Raw genomic sequence first — 17068 nt, 5'->3', positions numbered from 1 at the left:
TCATCATCATCGACACATCGCTTCATTCGGTTAATTTAAATCATCAAAGCATAAATCACACAATACAAGAATAACATTTAAAATCATAAATATCTTACATTCAAAAATACATGAAAGGTATAAAACAATAAATACTAAAATCAAGGAGGTATTTCTCTTCACACAGTGCATAACTACCTAAATCTTGTTCCACAAGATAGCTAAAATATCATCCAGCGAACTAACACTCTAATCATAGGGCCTCATAATAATCAAAAATATTTTTTTAACTGGCAAATTCGTATATGCCATGCAGCCACAAGGAACTTGCTAACTGCACAGAACAGGGGACAGGATGTGTCCCACATCATAATCCTTAAAGCATCTATACAACATCTGATTTCCCCATGTTCATGCAAACTGGACGTAGCCACCTCTGACGAGCAATCCTATATGCTGGGCATATGAACATAAAATGCACAATGGTTTCCGGAGAAGTGCTACAACTCGGCATAAATCAGTTCTCGGAGCAGAATCCCGCCTATTGCCAAAAGATTTTTAAGAGGTAGGCATCCATATCTGAACTGAATATACAAACTCTTGCTTAATGGATCAGTAATAAGATCCATAAACAGTTCAAAACACGGATGCCACTTGGTGTCAAGAAATTGAGAAGTCAATCTGCCATGAGACAAATGAAGCAAGTGGTTTCCCCTGACATACGCCCAATAAGCTGTTTTTAGATGCTGCTTCTGCTCTTTCATTAAGTTGTAAGGATGGCTCCAGTAGTCACTAAGACCCAGAATGTAAAACCATTTTGATATGTGTTTAAACCAAGGAATAGTAAGCACGTTAGGTCTGTCTAAAATATCTTGGATGGATTCCTTATATGTGAGTAGCTCAGGAGTAGTCCAAACACGTACCCAGTAAATCAGCGGTCTTAAAGCTATAATGTCTGAGATACGTGCAAGTCCGAGGTCCCAAAACCTTGGTAACAAAGGAGTATTACGTGGACAAGCCAAGAGTGATCTTACAAAATTATTTTCTCCTATTGAAAATTTACGAGCATTTGAGTATCCCCGGACTTCTGCCCCGTAAGCCACAGCGCTCTGAGCCTTTGCCCAATACATTTTTACTGCTGGAGTGACTACTCTACAATTATTACAAATAGAGGTCCAAGCACTATTACAAAAACAAACAATAGAGCTAGTACCCAATCATCAGAAAGGAACAGGCGTCTACTCACTATATTTCCTAATTCCAAAAAAGGACAAAACGTTAAGACCTATCTTAGATCTCAGAAAACTGAATCTCTTTATCAAATCAGACCACTTCCACATGGTAACACTTCAAGACGTGGTTCCCTTACTAAAAAAGGAGGAATACATGTCAACATTGGATCGCAAGGATGCGTATTTCCACATACCCATCCATCCCTCCCACAGAAAATACTTAAGGTTTGTAATGCACGGCGTACACTATCAATTCAAAGTGCTACCGTTCGGGATAACAACAGCCCCAAGGGTATTCACAAAATGCCTAGCAGTAGTAGCCGCTCACATAAGGAGACAGCACATGCACGTATTCCCATATTTAGACGACTGGCTAATAAAAAGCAACACTCGACAACAGTGTCTTCTTCACACGCAATACGTCATAGAAACTACACAAACTAGGGTTCTCTATAAATTACCAGAAATCAAATCTGCAACCATCCCAAACACAACAATACTTGGGAGCAACACTCACCACACAAAGAGCAATTGCCACTCCAAGTCCACAAAGGGTCCAAGTGTTCCAAAATGTACCATCAAGCATGCAGTCAAACCAACACTACCCAGTAAGGTTTGTAATGAAACTTATAGGCATGATGTCTTCATGCATAGCCATTGTCCCAAATGCAAGATTACACATGAGGCCCTTACAACAGTGCCTAGCAAAACAATGGACACAAGCACAGGGTCAACTTCAAGATCTGGTGTTGATAGACCGCCAAACACACTTCTCGCTTCAATGGTGGAACCCTATAAATTTAAACAAAGGGCGGCCATTCCAAGACCCAGTGCCTCAAGCTGTTAGCACAACAGATGCTTCCATGATGGGGTGGGGAGCACACCTCAACAAGCACTGCATACAGGGTCAATGGGACAATCAGCAAAAATAACTTCACATAAATCATTTGGAACTGCTAGCGGTGTTTCTAGCATTAAAAGCATTTCAACCACTGGTAGCCCATAAACACATCCTTGTCAAAACCAACAACATGACAACAATGTATTATCTCAACAAACAAGGGGGGACACACAACTGTGTCTCTTATCACAAAAGGTTTGGCATTGGGCAATTCACAATCACGTTTGCCTGATAGCACAATACATACCAGGCATTCAGAATCAGTTAGCCGACAATCTGTCGATATCACCAGCAAACTCCTGAATGGGAAATTCATCCCCAGACCCTACAGGATCACTTCCTCCGCTGGGGAACACCAAACATAGACCTATTCGCAACAAAAGAAAACGCAAAATGCCAAAACTTTGCATCCAGGTACCCACACCCTCAATCCAAGGGCAATACACTATGGATCAGTTGGTCAGGGATATTTGCTTACTTTTCCCTCTCTCCCACTCATTCCTTATCTGGTCAACAAACTAAGTCAAAACAAACTCAAACTAATATTCGTAGCACCAACCTGGGCTCGCCAACCGTGGTACACAACACTGTTGGACTTATAAATAGTACCCCACATCAAATTACCAAACATTCCAGATCTGTTAACACAACACAAACAACAGATCAGACACCCAAATTCAGCATCGCTCAATCTAGCAATCTTGCTCCTGAAGTCTTAGAATTCGGACATTTAAATCTTACACAAGAGTGTATGGAGGTCATCAAACAAGCAAGAAAACCTACAACAAGACATTGTTACGCAAACAAATGGAAAAGATTTGTTTGCTACTGCCACACTAATCTGATTCAACCACTACATGCCTCCACAAAGGACATTGTAAGCTACTTATTACACTTGCAGAAGTCTAATCTAGCATTCTCTTCCATTAAGATCCATCTCACTGCAATCTCTGCCTACCTGCAGATTACACATACAACATCACTTTTAGAATCCCAGTCATTAAAGCATTTATGGAGGGACTAAAAAGAATCATACCCCCAAGGACACCACCAGTACCTTTGTGGAACCTTAATATTGTATTAACACAACTCATGGGCCCACCATTCAAACCCATGCATTCTTGTGAAATGCAAGATCTCACTTGGAAAGTAGCCTTTCTAATAGCTATCACATCACTTAGAAGAGTAAGTGAGATACAAGCATTTACTATTCAGGAACCCTTTATACAAATACATAAACATAAAGTGGTTCTCCGTACAAATTCAAAATTCTTACCAAGGTCATATCACTATTCCACCTAACCAAACTGTGGAAAAAACAATTGTTTTCCAAAAACCTCATGCAGGTAATCCTATATCCAAACAAGGCATCGCCAGATGGAGAGTTAAATGTATTCAAACTTGCTATATTAAAGCAAAAAGAGAATTACCTATTACACCAAGAGCACATTCCACTAGGAAAAAAGGCGCCACAATGGCTTTTCTTGGGAATATACCTATGACAGAAATTTTTAAGGCAGCAACCTGGTCTACGCCTCATACATTTACTAAGCATTACTGTGTAGATGTGTTAGCAACGCAACAAGCCACAGTAGGACAGGCTGTATTAAGAACATTATTTCAGACAACATCAACTCCTACAGGCTAAACCACTGCTTTCTGGGGAGATTACTGCTTGTTGTTCTATGCACAGCATGTGTATCTGCAGCTACACATGCCACCGAACAGAAAATGTCACTTACCCTGTGTACATCTGTTCGTGGCATGAGACGCTGCAGATTCACATGCGCCCTCCCACCTCCCCGGTAGCCTGTAGCCGTTCTTAGTTGAATGAAAATTGTAAATATGTAAATAAATATTCTTTTGATACACATTAAGTACATACATAACTACTCCATTGCATGGGCACCTCTAATATACTCACAACTCCTACCTCACCCTCTGCGGGGAAAACAATCTAAGATGGAGTCGACGCCCATGCGCAATGGAGGCGAAAGGGAGGAGTCCCTCGGTCTCGTGACTCGAAAAGACTTCTTCGAAGAAAAACAACTTGTAACACTCTGAGCCCAACACTAGATGGCAGGATAATGCACAGCATGTGAATCTGCAACATCTCATGCCATGAACAGATGTACACTGGGTAAGTGACATGTTATATATATATATATATATATATATATATATATATATATATAACATCTCATCATCTGACCTTATTTATATCAGATGGCATATTCCACCTGACTCTTTGGTTGTCTCCAGTGCTTGTATAAAGGCCAATTCGCTCTGGATAAGGAGAATACTCTACAGTCACTGTGATATTGCTGATACCATGGGGTTATTAGACAGATATGATCGTGCCCCCAGGGACGAAATGGAGGAACTCCTCCAACACCTCCCAGAGGAACATAGAAAGAGAGGACAGGAGATTGTAGCTGAGGGACAGCTCATTTCCAGTACTTCAATTAGATTCACCCTAGACTCTGCAGACACTGCTGCCAGGGGCATCAATACCAGTGTTGTGTTGCACTGCCATGCCTGGATGTGCATATCTGGCTTTAAGCCAGATGTACAGCATTATTTACAGCTATCCCGCTTATCGCAGACAATCTGACAGACTCTCTGTCACAACATGTCTGTTAGCTGAACATCTTCCGGAAACGCACAACATTTTTGCCAACCTAATCAGCAGGATGTGGCAACAAGTACACAAGTGGGAACTCCACCCAAGAGTCCTGCTACCCTACTTCCAAATGTGGGGGGGGTTCCAGACTAAGATCTGTTCGCAACAGCAGACAATTTAAAATGCTCAGACTTCACCACCAGGTTCCCACACCCCTTAACCACAGGCAATGCTATATGGATGATCTAGTCCCGGATATTTGTCTATGCTTTTCCACCTTTCCCCCTTCTGTTTCTGGTTTGGAAGCTCAGGCAAACACCCCTCACGTTAACACTAGGGGATTCCACAGCTCTGGTTCACAACCCTTCTTGAACTATCAGTAGTTCCTCGCGAGACGCTTGCCCTCAGGCTGAACATTCTCACTCTCAAGGAACTCACTCTAGGCAGTTGGATCCTGAGGTCACAAAGGTTGGTTAGCTCAGTCTCCCATCTAACTGTCTGGCCATCCTTAACAAAGCACTCAAACCCACTACTAGAGAATGTTATACAGCTACATGGAAGAGATTTTTCTGTTACTGTTATAAGTGTCAATCCATTTAATGTAACAACACAACACATTGGGGGTCATTTTGACCTCGGCGGTCTTTTTTAAAGACCGCCGAGGGACCGCCGTGCGGAAGACCGCCAGTGTTGGCGGTTTGCCGGTCGGCCTATTATGACCGTTGGCAGCTCTCCGTCCTTTTACGGACGGAGAGCCGCCACCAGCTCCACTTCCACTGCCACGCCAATAGAACACCGCCCAGTGAATCACGTCCTGTGATTCGCCGTGGCGGTGTTCTGTTGGCGGTGTGGTGTCGGTGGAGCTGCCCCCATGGCTCCCGTCCCCTCCTGGAGGATTGTTGGACCAGGTAAGTCGATCGTCCGTGAGGGGGGGAGGAGGGGTGTTGTTGCGTGGGTGCATGGGGGTGTGCGTGTGTGTATGTAGAGGGGGTGTATGAGTGCGTGTATGCTTGCGGGGTTGTGTGTATGAGGATGTGTGCGTGTATGTTTGAATGTGGGTGTGCGTGTATGACTGTGTGTGGATGTAGGCATGTATGTCGGCGTGTGTGCGTGTAAGTGTGTAGATGGTGCCTGCGTGCGTGTCGTGTGGGTATGGGTGGGGGAGGGGGGCCCTGCCACCTTTGGGGGGTGGCAGGGGTGGTGTGGGGGGTAGGGGCGGGAGCCAGGGTGGGAGAGACCCCTATCAGTGCCAGGGAAGGAAATCCCTGGCACTGATGGTGCTTACCGCCATGGATTTCATGGCAGTTCACACCGCTGGAAATCCACGGCGGTAAGCCGGGTCAAAATACCGCTGGCGGTATAGTGACAGCCGCCGGGCGGAACGGAGAACCGGCGGATGACCATGGTGGTAACCGCCATGGTCATAATTCCACCAAGGAAGACCGCCAGCCTGTTGGCGGTCTTACCGCCGGTTCTCTGCCTTCCGCCAGGGTCATAATGACCCCCATTGTTTGTTACCTACTACATCTACAGCTTTCTGACATTGCATTCACATCTATACTTTTACATTTAGCAGCGGTTGCTGCCTACCTTCAAAATAGACATTTTTTTGTTTTTTAAATACCATTCATTAAAACCTTCATCAAGGGTCTTAAAAGAGTAATTCTACTGCAGGTTCCACCAGCACCTGCATGGAATCTTAAAATTGTTATCAGAAAACATATGGGTCCTCCGTTCGAACCACTGCACAATTGTTCCCTCCAATTTCTATCATGGGAGGTTGCTTTTCTCATTGCCATCACTTCACTCGGGCATATTAGTGATCTCTAGGCACTAAATTGGAAAGAACCTTTCTTCCAGCTACACAAAGATAGGGTTGCACTTCACACAAACCCAAAATCTCCTTGAAAGGTAGTCTCCCTCTTCTACCTTAATCAGTCAGTTGAATTACCTGTGTTCTTCTCTCACCCAGAATCAGATTGCAGAAAGGGCCCTTCGTACATTAGATGTTAAAGGAGCAAAGAATTTCATAATTTCAAACAACTCTTTGTTGCTATTTTGCCCCCTCGCAAAGGAAAGCCCATTCCTAAATCAGGTACTCCTAGATGGATAGCTAAATGTATAAAACATGTTACATTAAAGCCAAAAGAACTCTGCCTTCACCCTCCTAGAGCACATTCTACTTGTAAAATCGGGTCTTCAGTGGTTTTCCTGGTGTTGGACCTGACAGCCTTAGGGTGGTCACCCCCAACTTTTTTCATGCCTCCCTCCACTATTTTGACACTGTTTTTGCTGGTTTTAGGACTTTGCGCACTTTACCACTGCTAACCACTGCTAAAGTGCATATGCTCGCTCCCTTAAAACATAACATTGGTTCATACCCAATTGGCATATTTTGATCTACTGGTAATCCCTAGTAAAGTGCACTACATGTGCCTAAGGCCTGTAGATTGAAGGCTACTAGTGGGCCTGCAGCACTGGTTGTGTCACCCACATAAGCCCCTTAACCAGGTCTCAGCCCTACCATTGCAGGGCCTGTGTGTGTAATTTCACTGCCACTTCGACTTGGCATTTAAAAGTACTTGCCAAGCCTAAAACACCCCTTTTTCTACATATGTCACCCCTAAGGTAGGCCTTAGGTAACCCAAAGGGCAGGGTGCTGTGTCGGTAAAAGGAAAGACATATTCTTGTGAGTTTTATATGTCCTAAATTTGTTTTCCACTCCTGTGAGCACTGCTCCTTTCATAGGCAAACATTAGGGCTACCCTCCTATATTGTTTGAGTGGTAAATTCTGATAAGAAAGGAGTAGGCAGGTCATATTTAGTATGTCCAGAATGGTAATACAAAATCCTGCTGACTGGTGTGTTTGAATTTTATATTACTATTTTAGAAATGCTACTTTTAGAAAGTGAGCATTTCTCTGCACCAAAAAAACCATCTGTGCCTTACAGCCTGTCTCCAATCCACGTCTGGGCTGGGCTGGGCTGGTTTACAGCTCCCTTGTGCATTTCACCCCTGTAGGAAGTTGGCTCTGTATGCACTATTTCAAAGTAAGGAATAGTATGCACAGAGTCCAAGGGTTCCCCTTAGAGGTAAGATAGTGGCAAAAGGAGATAATACCAATGCTCTATTTTGTGGTAGTGTGGTCGAGCAGTAGGCTTATCCAAGGAGTAGTGTTAAGCATTTGTTGTACATACGCACAGGCAATAAATGAGGAACACACACTCAGAGACAAATCCAGCCAATAGGTTTTGTTATAGAAAAATATATTTTCTTAGTTTATTTTAAGAACCACAGGTTCAAATTCTACATGTAATATCTCATTTGAAAGGTATTGCAGGTAAGTACTTTAGGAACTTTGAATAATTACAGTAGCATATATACTTTTTACATAAAACACAATAAGCTGTTTTAAAAGTGGACACAGTGCAATTTTCACAGTTCCTGGGGGAGGTAAAGTATTGTTAGTTTTAGCAGGTAAGTAAATTACCTACACGGTTCAGTTTTGGGTCCAAGGTAGCCCACCGTTGGGGGTTCAGAGCAACCCCAAAGTTACCACACCAGCAGCTCAGGGCCGGTCAGGTGCAGAGGTCAAAGAGGTGCCCAAAACACATAGGCTTCAATGGAGAGAAGGGGGTGCCCCGGTTCCAGTCTGCCAGCAGGTAAGTACCCACGTCTTCGGAGGGCAGACCAGGGGAGTTTTGTAGGGCACCGGGGGGGACACAAGTCCACACAGAAAGTACACCCTCAGCAGCGCGGGGGCGGCCGGGTGCAGTGTGTAAACTGGCATCGGGTTTCCAATGGGAGTCAATGGGAGACCAAGGGGTCTCTTCAGCGGTGCAGGCAGGCAAGGGGGGGCTCCTCGGGGTAGCCACCACCTGGGCAAGGGAGAGGGCCTCCTGCGGGTCACTCCTGCACAGAAGTTCCGTTCCTTCAGGTGCTGGGGGCTGCGGGTGCAGGGTCTTTTCCAGCCGTCGGGACTTTAGGTTCAGGCAGTCGCGGTCAGGGGGAGCCTCGGGATTCCCTCTGCAGGCGTCTCTGTGGGGGCTCAGGGGGGACAACTTTGGTTACTCACAGTCTCGGAGTCGCCGGAGGGTCCTCCCTGAGGTGTTGGTTCTCCACCAGTCGAGTCGGGGTCGACGGGTGCAGTGTTGCAAGTCTCACGCTTCTTGCGGGGATTTGCAGGGGTCTTTAAATCTGCTCCTCTGTAACAAAGTTGCAGTTCTTTTGGAGCAGTGCCGCTGTCCTCGTGAGTTTCTTGTCTTTCTTGAAGCAGGGCAGTCTTCAGAGGTCGCTGGTCCCTTGGAAAGCGTCGCTGGAGCAGGTTTCTTTGTAAGGCAGGAGACAGGCCGGTAAGTCTGGGGCCAAAGCAGTTGGTGTCTTCTGTTCTTCCTCTGCAGGGGTTTTTCAGCTCAGCAGTCCTCTTCTTCTTGTAGTTTCAGGAATCTAAATTCTTAGGTTCAGGGGAGCCCTTAAATACTAAATTTAAGGGCATGTTTAGGTCTGGGGGTTAGTAGCCAATGGCTACTAGCCCTGAGGGTGGGTACACCCTCTTTGTGCCTCCTCCCAAGGGGAGGGGGTCACATTCCTATCCCTATTGGGGGAATCCTCCATCTGCAAGATGGAGGATTTCTAAAAGTCAGTCACCTCAGCTCAGGACACCTGACTGGCCAGTGACTCCTCCTTGTTTTTCTCATTATCTCTCCTGGACTTGCCGCCAAAAGTGGGGGCTGGGTCCAGGGGGCGGGCATCTCCACTAGCTGGAGTGCCCTGGGGCATTGTAACACGAAGCTTGAGCCTTTAAAGCTCACTGCTAGGTGTTACAGTTCCTGCAGGGGGGAGGTGTGAAGCACCTCCACCCAGAGCAGGCTTTGTTTCTGTCCTCAGAGAGCACAAAGGCTCTCACCGCATGGGGTCAGAAACTCGTCTCTCAGCAACAGGCTGGCACAGACCAGTCAGTCCTGCACTGAACAATTGGGTAAAATACAGGGGGCATCTCTAAGATGCCCTCTGTGTGCATTTTTTAATAAATCCAACACTGGCATCAGTGTGGGTTTATTATTCTGAGAAGTTTGATACTAAACTTCCCAGTATTCAGTGTAGCCATTATGGAGCTGTGGAGTTAGTTTTTGACAGTCTCCCAGACCATATACTCTTATGGCTACCCTGCACTTACAATGTCTAAGGTTTTGCTTAGACTCTGTAGGGGCATAGTGCTCATGCACCTATGCCCTCACCTGTGGTATAGTGCACCCTGCCTTAGGGCTGTAAGGCCTGTTAGAGGGGTGACTTACCTATGCCATAGGCAGTATGAGGTTGGCATGGCACCCTGAGGGGAGTGCCATGTCGACTTAGTCATTTTCTCCCCACCAGCACACACAAGCTGGCAAGCAGTGTGTCTGTGCTGAGTGAGGGGTCCCTAGGGTGGCATAAGACATGCTGCAGCCCTTAGAGACCTTCCCTGGCATCAGGGCCCTTGGTACCAGGGGTACCAGTTACAAGGGACTTACCTAGGTGCCAGGGTTGTGCCAATTGTGGAAACAATGGTACATTTTAGGTGAAAGAACACAGGTGCTGGGGCCTGGTTAGCAGGGTCTCAGCACACTTCTCAGTCAAGTCAGCATCAGTATCAGGCAAAAAGTGGGGGGTAACTGCAACAGGGAGCCATTTCTTTACAACCCCGACAGCCACAAACATAGGATGCTCAGTCACACCTGCACACATCTGCATACTGAATGATTCTTCCTGGGCTGGAAGGGTGGTGGGGCTTGACCCTTACATTTCAAAGGACAGTGGCCTACCTTCACACAATGGACTGCCAAACCCCCTACTAGTACCCTGGCAGACAGGGTTGTATTGAAAGGGGACCTTGTGCACTTCAAAACCACTCTTTGAAGTCTCCCCCACCTCAAAGGCTTTTTTGGGTATATAAACTGGGCCCTTAACCATACCAAATCAGACACTTCTTGGGAAACAGACTACACCAGAACCTGCAACCTGCCAAGAGAAGATGCCTGCCTGCCCAAAGGACTCATCTGGACTGCTTTGCTGTAGAGGACTGCTGCCTTGCTGGCCTCTGGCGCTGCTGAGCAGTGCTCTCCAAGGCCTTGGATTGAGCTTGCCTCCTGTTTCCTGAAGTCTCTGGTCCAAAAAGACTTCACCTCTGCAAAGAAACTACTTGTGCGGCGAACGTTGACACACAGCCTGCTGGAATTGACCCACAGCCTGTCCAGAGGTGAGAAAACCACTTCATCGCCAAACCGGAACGACGAGCCTGGCGCCACGAGTGGAGGTTGGGCTTAGTGAGCCCTGCAGACCACAACCTCCCCGGGGCTTTGTTTAATTTATAGAGGGTTCTGCGGGCACCACCCTCTAAGGTCTTAGAGATGCCTGGGGACCACCACCTCCCTGAGGCAGAATAAACACTATGTCATGCTGGGTGCCCTGGCCCCACCCAGTGAACACATTTTGCCATGATGGAGACTGCAGGGGGGGAGGCCCTCAAGGCCCTTGCAGTCCTAGCTGGCTCCCGGCCTCATGCGGGAGCCTGCACTGCTCCAGCACACAGGGACCTGCTAAATATGCATGCTAGCAGGCAGGGAAGCAGATGACATGTCTGCTCCCAGCAAGTGGGAGCGGTTTTCAAGCCCCCGCTTACTGGGAGTATAGTTAGCGTTTGCTTTTGCTTAGTGTGATCTTTCACAGCTCCCACCAAGCAAAAGCGAATGGCTATCTCCTAAGGTGCCCACCCTCAAGAGATAGCGGTTTTCTTTTGATTGGAGCTGGCTCTGGGGTGTGGTGGACCGGCCGGTGTGTGGAGGGTCCGGGTCCCCCTCCGCCCCCCCCCTTAATTTTTATTACCACTGGGGCTTCCAACAGCCTCAGGTGGGGGGGATCCCTGCGATTGATTTATTTATTTTTATTTTTTCTCCAGTAATAAAAAAAAGCCCTGGGGAAGTGGTGGCTCCAGGGCTCATTTGAGCCCATCGGGTGGGGGGGTCAGTGCAGCCCCCCTTCAAAATAATTATTAAACCCCAGGGAGGTGGTGTTCCTGGGGCTCTTAAGAGCCCTAGGAGGTGGGCCCCGTGCTCCCCTCTTTGTTTTATATATTTTTTATACTTCTGGAACGTGGCCCACCCGGAGGCTTTCTTTGAAAACAAGCGCAGGAGTTTGCACGTTTTTGTTTTTATTTTTTGCTGCGAATTGACGAATTTGCTGCTAAATCAAAATTGTGTTTTTTTTTTTTTTAAACTTGGTGGGGTCCCAGGAGGAGCATAGTATCAAGGCTAGGGGATTAGGTTATTTATACACTGCCACCTTTCCTTTATTTTGTATGTTTTTGTTTGCGACTGAGTCAGAGTCCCAAAAAGGCTGCCCACAAATCCAGGTTGAAGTGTTGGTAGCCAGTCCGATCTCTGCACGAGATCAGGCTATTCATAAATTAGTTGTGACCCTATATATAAAATTTTGGATTTCCTTTGGTATCTCAAAAACTACTTAACGGATTTACACCAAATAGCAATAAGTTGCTTTCTAGACCAAAAGTTACCTTTCTGACAAATTTGGTGTAAATCGGTTCAGCGGTTCGGGCTGCAGTTGTCTAAAGTCTCTATGGGAATTAACATGGGAGAAACATTTTTTTAGACCCCTCCTCTCTTTTACTCAACTCTTAGGTCATTCCTACAACAAGTCGAAACTGCTGGCCCAACCCTCCTGGCTCACAAGCAGTTCCTCACCAAAACCCAGACAGTAAAAGGTGATATCTGGCAGCCTTACAAATGGACTGTAGATAAGACCTCTCAGGGGAGTTGTGGTGGAACAGAAGTTATCCTTTTCTCTCGTTACCAATAAGTCTGTCACACACAGGCAATTAGGAGATGCAGGGAAGTTTTCAATGTATTTATTGAAAAGACTGCAATCTACGGTAAAATGCATGAGCTGCAACGATTAGGATAAACAAGAAAAGAAGCATGGTTGTGAAGATGAGTTGTGAATACGAAAACCCCCACCATTTTGCAATAAACATAAGATGTGAAATTCCTAGCAAAGAGAACATAATCTCTAACCATAATGAGAGCTAGGTACTATAAACCTAATCTGCCAATACCATGTCCATGAGAAGCACCCCCCCCCCCCCCAACTCTTGTTAACCTGGAGTGAGGTCTGTGGTCAGACACCATGATGACACAAAGGCTGATTTCTGCAGCAAGGTGACGTGCAGCATAGATGGCATCTGGAAGGAATCCCTCAAATTACCTTGTGTTGGTTGTATTTATACAGATCACGTAGCAACCCTGACGCAGGTATGTTTCCAAACAATTGAAAGGAGGCAGGCTTGTGGTGGCAATTATGTAAACAATCCCCAACAAGTGTACATTATGTTCCTGTCACACGTACGTGAGAAAGGGACAAGATGTGAATACCTACGTACATCACTTGATCAGGACGTTGATACTGATGCCTTCACAGAGTAGCACTGATAATGGAAATAAAAACATTTCTATACCATAAACAATGGCACCCATCTTAAATGAAATAATAAAATAAATGGGCTAAAACAGAGTAGGCCAAGTAGGATAAAAGCCACTGGGGGGAAGGGGGCAGATGCCTGCATGCCAAAGTGCTAAGCTAAACTCCGGAGTCCCAATAAAAACTAAATTGGATTCACTAATTCACTACAGATCCTCTGGGTGCTGCAGGATGCTTGGTCCTACTACAGCAGACACCCCCCACATGGAAATGGAGAGGAAGTTATTTTTCCTTTGGGCACGTTTTGACTATTGCAAATATGAAAACATGGTCTGAGACTCAAAAGCCACATTATCCTGGATTGACCTGAGTCTCTTATTTTCTGAGTAGCCCATATTTGATAAGAGTTCTGTAGGGACCGAAAGATCCCACACCCAAATACTGTAACCCCCATGAAAATTGAGAATTCCACAAAATTGATGTTTGCTGGCAATATTACACATATAAACAAAATGGCATGTACACATAACAATCACATTTCGTTCCCAGGGTGACTCGTTTTCAAAAATGTCTGGGGTTGGTAGGTTTCCTTGGGTTCTGCACAACCCCCCCCCCCCGATACCACAGTTACTAACACCCAGTGAATGATATACAGAAAAATGTGACGATTTCCACTGTCTTGGGTCTTTCCTGTCTTGAATGACAGCCTCCCCAAACAAGCAGGTTATCGCTTTACTTTGGGATCAAATGTGGGAACACAAAATTGTAAAACATTTGTTATTTATTTAATTATTTAAGATCTTTGATTTCTAAATGTAAGTGGTGCCCAAAAAAGCACATTTTATGAAACCCCTTCAAAATCAACAGATGTGGGTAATCACAAATTCAGAGTGGCACAAATACCCACTGTTAAGCAAATTTCACAAATGCATGCTTTTCCTTCATACTAACTTTTCATTTAATAGAATTTACTTTATGAATTGATACATGATCTAAACACAGTGTAAAATCCTTATTAGTCATAGATCAGTTTATGCTTTGGGTTTGCATGTTTTTCAGTGCCCACCAGTGTGTTTTGCCCCAACTAACAAAAACAGGCCCCTAGCGTTCTTGGGGGGGAGGGACAAGGGTTAGCAGAAACTTAGTTAAAAAGTGTGATACATACAAGTATACAGTTGGCAGCAATCATCTTTTGGAATAATTTCATTTGCTGCTCTCTGCAGTTCACAAGCAAAGGCGAGTCGACCATACCTTTCTTTCTCCATTAACTAAAAGCTATTAAATTTGATGGGACTTTGTTAGACTGAGTTTACATGTCCCATCTCTCTCCTCGTTTGTACAAGGATATGTACAGGAGTAGTGTTTCTTAACCTGTGGTCAAGGACCCCTGGGGTTTCGTGAGACCTTCCCAGGGGGTCGGACTACCAAATTAAATAATGTTAAAATTAATAAAGTATACAAATAAGTAAATTTGAAAACCTTTTTCTATATTTGATTGTAAATTAAACACAATATTTAATTGTTTGAACATTTGTTTGTATACTTTTTTTATAGTTTCAAATCATAGGCTGGGGTTCCCAGATTCCAGTAATGATTCAGAGAGGGTCCATAGAAGTCAAAACGGCAAAAAACACTGTACTTGAGTACGAGCCAGATTTTGAAATACATTTTTTTCTTTCATTTCAGAGACATGAAATGGATGCCAACCGAAGGAAGTTCCACCTGTAAGAGTGCAGTTCTAAAAATGCAGTTTTTCTGCAGCGCATCTTAATCTTGGACCATCTTTTTTTCTTGCATTTATGTAAATAAATTATTTGATATTCTGAAACTTTGACTTCAGCTATTTAAATGTGGTGTGATTCCGCTTTTTTATTGTTTTTCTGTACCATTCTTCTGTGCCATGCTTTTAAAAGTGTTTAGCCTTGATAAAATTGGGTTTGTATATACTTGCAATGTGTTTTATCTTCCTTACTAATTGATATTTCTAGATTCCAGACCTAGAATAATGATAGCGGTGAGGTAAGATGGACTCCCCAGAGAAATGTAGTTTACCCCTCCCTGAATTCCTGAGATTGTCTATTGTTCATAAAGATTCCCACATTCTCAATCCTCTTGGTGTTATGTTTAGAGGAGTTTGTGACTGTGGTAGACAGCTGAACATTGGTGAAACACTATTGTAACAAATATTCAATATTTCTTGCCTCCAGTTATTCAGTAGAAACAATATTACATACAGTGCTTTCAGCTGCTGTGGTAGTTTTTCACAAGGCAAAAGTAAAATCTGACTTTTCTCAGTTTTTTTTTAAAAAAAAGCATCCTTCAAATATCATCCTGTGCAAAGATCTGCATGTGCAGGCCTTGTCACATCTGCCAAGGGGCACCAGGCAAGTTGTGACGGCTTTATTCGGTCCTAATTTTTGATCCAATGTGACTTTGTTAGGGAGTTTGTCGTTTAGTAGTTTATCATGTTGGCTTATCAGGGAGTGCACAAGATGTGTCTTTATTCAAAAGCCAGGCATGCTCATATTAGCCAGGTAAAACATGACGTTGCTGGGCACCAAAGCTGTATGGAAAGTGTGAGAAATGTGGTTGTTGGTTAAGGGGGGTTGTGAGCCCTCCTCAAACAGCAGCCACAATCCTAGTCAGGGTGAACCACAAAAAGTCACTGAATTAACCTGCACTAAACCCTATGTGCTTGGCACTAAAGCACTTCGGCATAACTACAAAGATTATGTGTAAATTACTTCTGCAGCCCACAAACCGTTATAAAGTGAAAACACAACACAAGAATATTCCCATACCAATTTATAAAAATAGAGTAACATTTTAATAAATTGACACCAACACAATAATAATCCAATACGTAGAACCAGAGATATGCAATTTTAAATATTTAAGGTAAGTATAGCACCTAGAAGTACAAAACGCCACTCACAGTTGTCAGGTTGTGCGAGACCAGGTGATAGCCACAAATTAGGGCCTCCCGCAATGGTACACAGGCTGGATGTAGGGGAAAAATTACCTTCTAAAATCCGGCGCAAAGATTCCAGTTCACGATAGAGGAGGCCGCGAGGAGCAGAGAATGTGTCTCAAGTGGTCGGCCCTGTAGGGTGAAGAGAAGGCAGGATGTCTGAACTCCCACTGTAGCGATAAGGTCCTGTCGGCTGTCATGGATGGTAGTTGCTGGAGTTTCGCTTTGGCTGTCACCGCGGGCTGTTGATGCAGTAGCGTGAAGTGCTGATCTTATGTTGCGGGTGGTCACTATAGCATGAACAGTCGGGCTCACTGGAACTCCACACTGGCAGTTGCGTGGCTGGCAAGGTCTTGGCCAAATGTGCCTGTTTGTGGGCATGAAGAGCCTAAAACTTGAGGACTTCTTGTTTTCTTCCAGAAGGAGCTTCATTGATTCTACACAAGGGTCCATGATCTGAGAGGCAGCAGGGCTCAAGTCCAGTTTCATGTTGAGTGCAACAGGTCAGCTGGGCAATTGCAGAGAGGAATCTGGCGCTTGTTGTGTCCCTGTGGGTCAGAACAGGAAGCCGGCTAACTATCCCTTTGAGTCACTCCAGTAGCCTGGGATGTTTCTGCCTACTCCCATACAAAACTTATCACTTATTAAATATTATAGGTAACCCAATGTCATGTTATGGGAGGAGTAGGCCTCATAGTACTGAAAAATATATTTAGTCGTTTTTCATTACCAGGACATATAAAACTTAAAAGTAAATGTCCAACTTCTCAAATAAAATGCACCCTGCCCTATGGCCCGTCTATAGCCTACCATAGGGGTGACATGTAATAAAAAGGGAATTTCAAACCTAGCAAAATGTTTATTTTGCCTGCTTTAAATGGCAGTTTAAAAC

General features: G+C 44.8%; 1 protein-coding gene across 1 annotated transcript in view; it reads left to right on the top strand.

Annotated features, from left to right (window-relative positions):
• Positions 1-15033, top strand: part of RPF1 (ribosome production factor 1 homolog) — an 87147-nt gene extending 72114 nt beyond the window's left edge. The window contains exon 9 of the mRNA XM_069232194.1: positions 14892-15033. Coding sequence (XP_069088295.1) covers positions 14892-14933 — 42 coding nt within the window. The 3' untranslated portion in view covers positions 14934-15033. The remainder of the gene's footprint in view (positions 1-14891) is intronic.
• The last annotated feature ends 2035 nt before the right edge of the window (positions 15034-17068 follow it).

Source organism: Pleurodeles waltl, chromosome 4_2 (genome assembly GCF_031143425.1).
Source record: "Pleurodeles waltl isolate 20211129_DDA chromosome 4_2, aPleWal1.hap1.20221129, whole genome shotgun sequence".
Lineage (NCBI taxonomy): Eukaryota > Metazoa > Chordata > Amphibia > Caudata > Salamandridae > Pleurodeles > Pleurodeles waltl.
The sequence above is the reverse complement of the archived record's forward strand: the minus strand, read 5'-3'. Positions and strand labels throughout refer to the sequence as shown.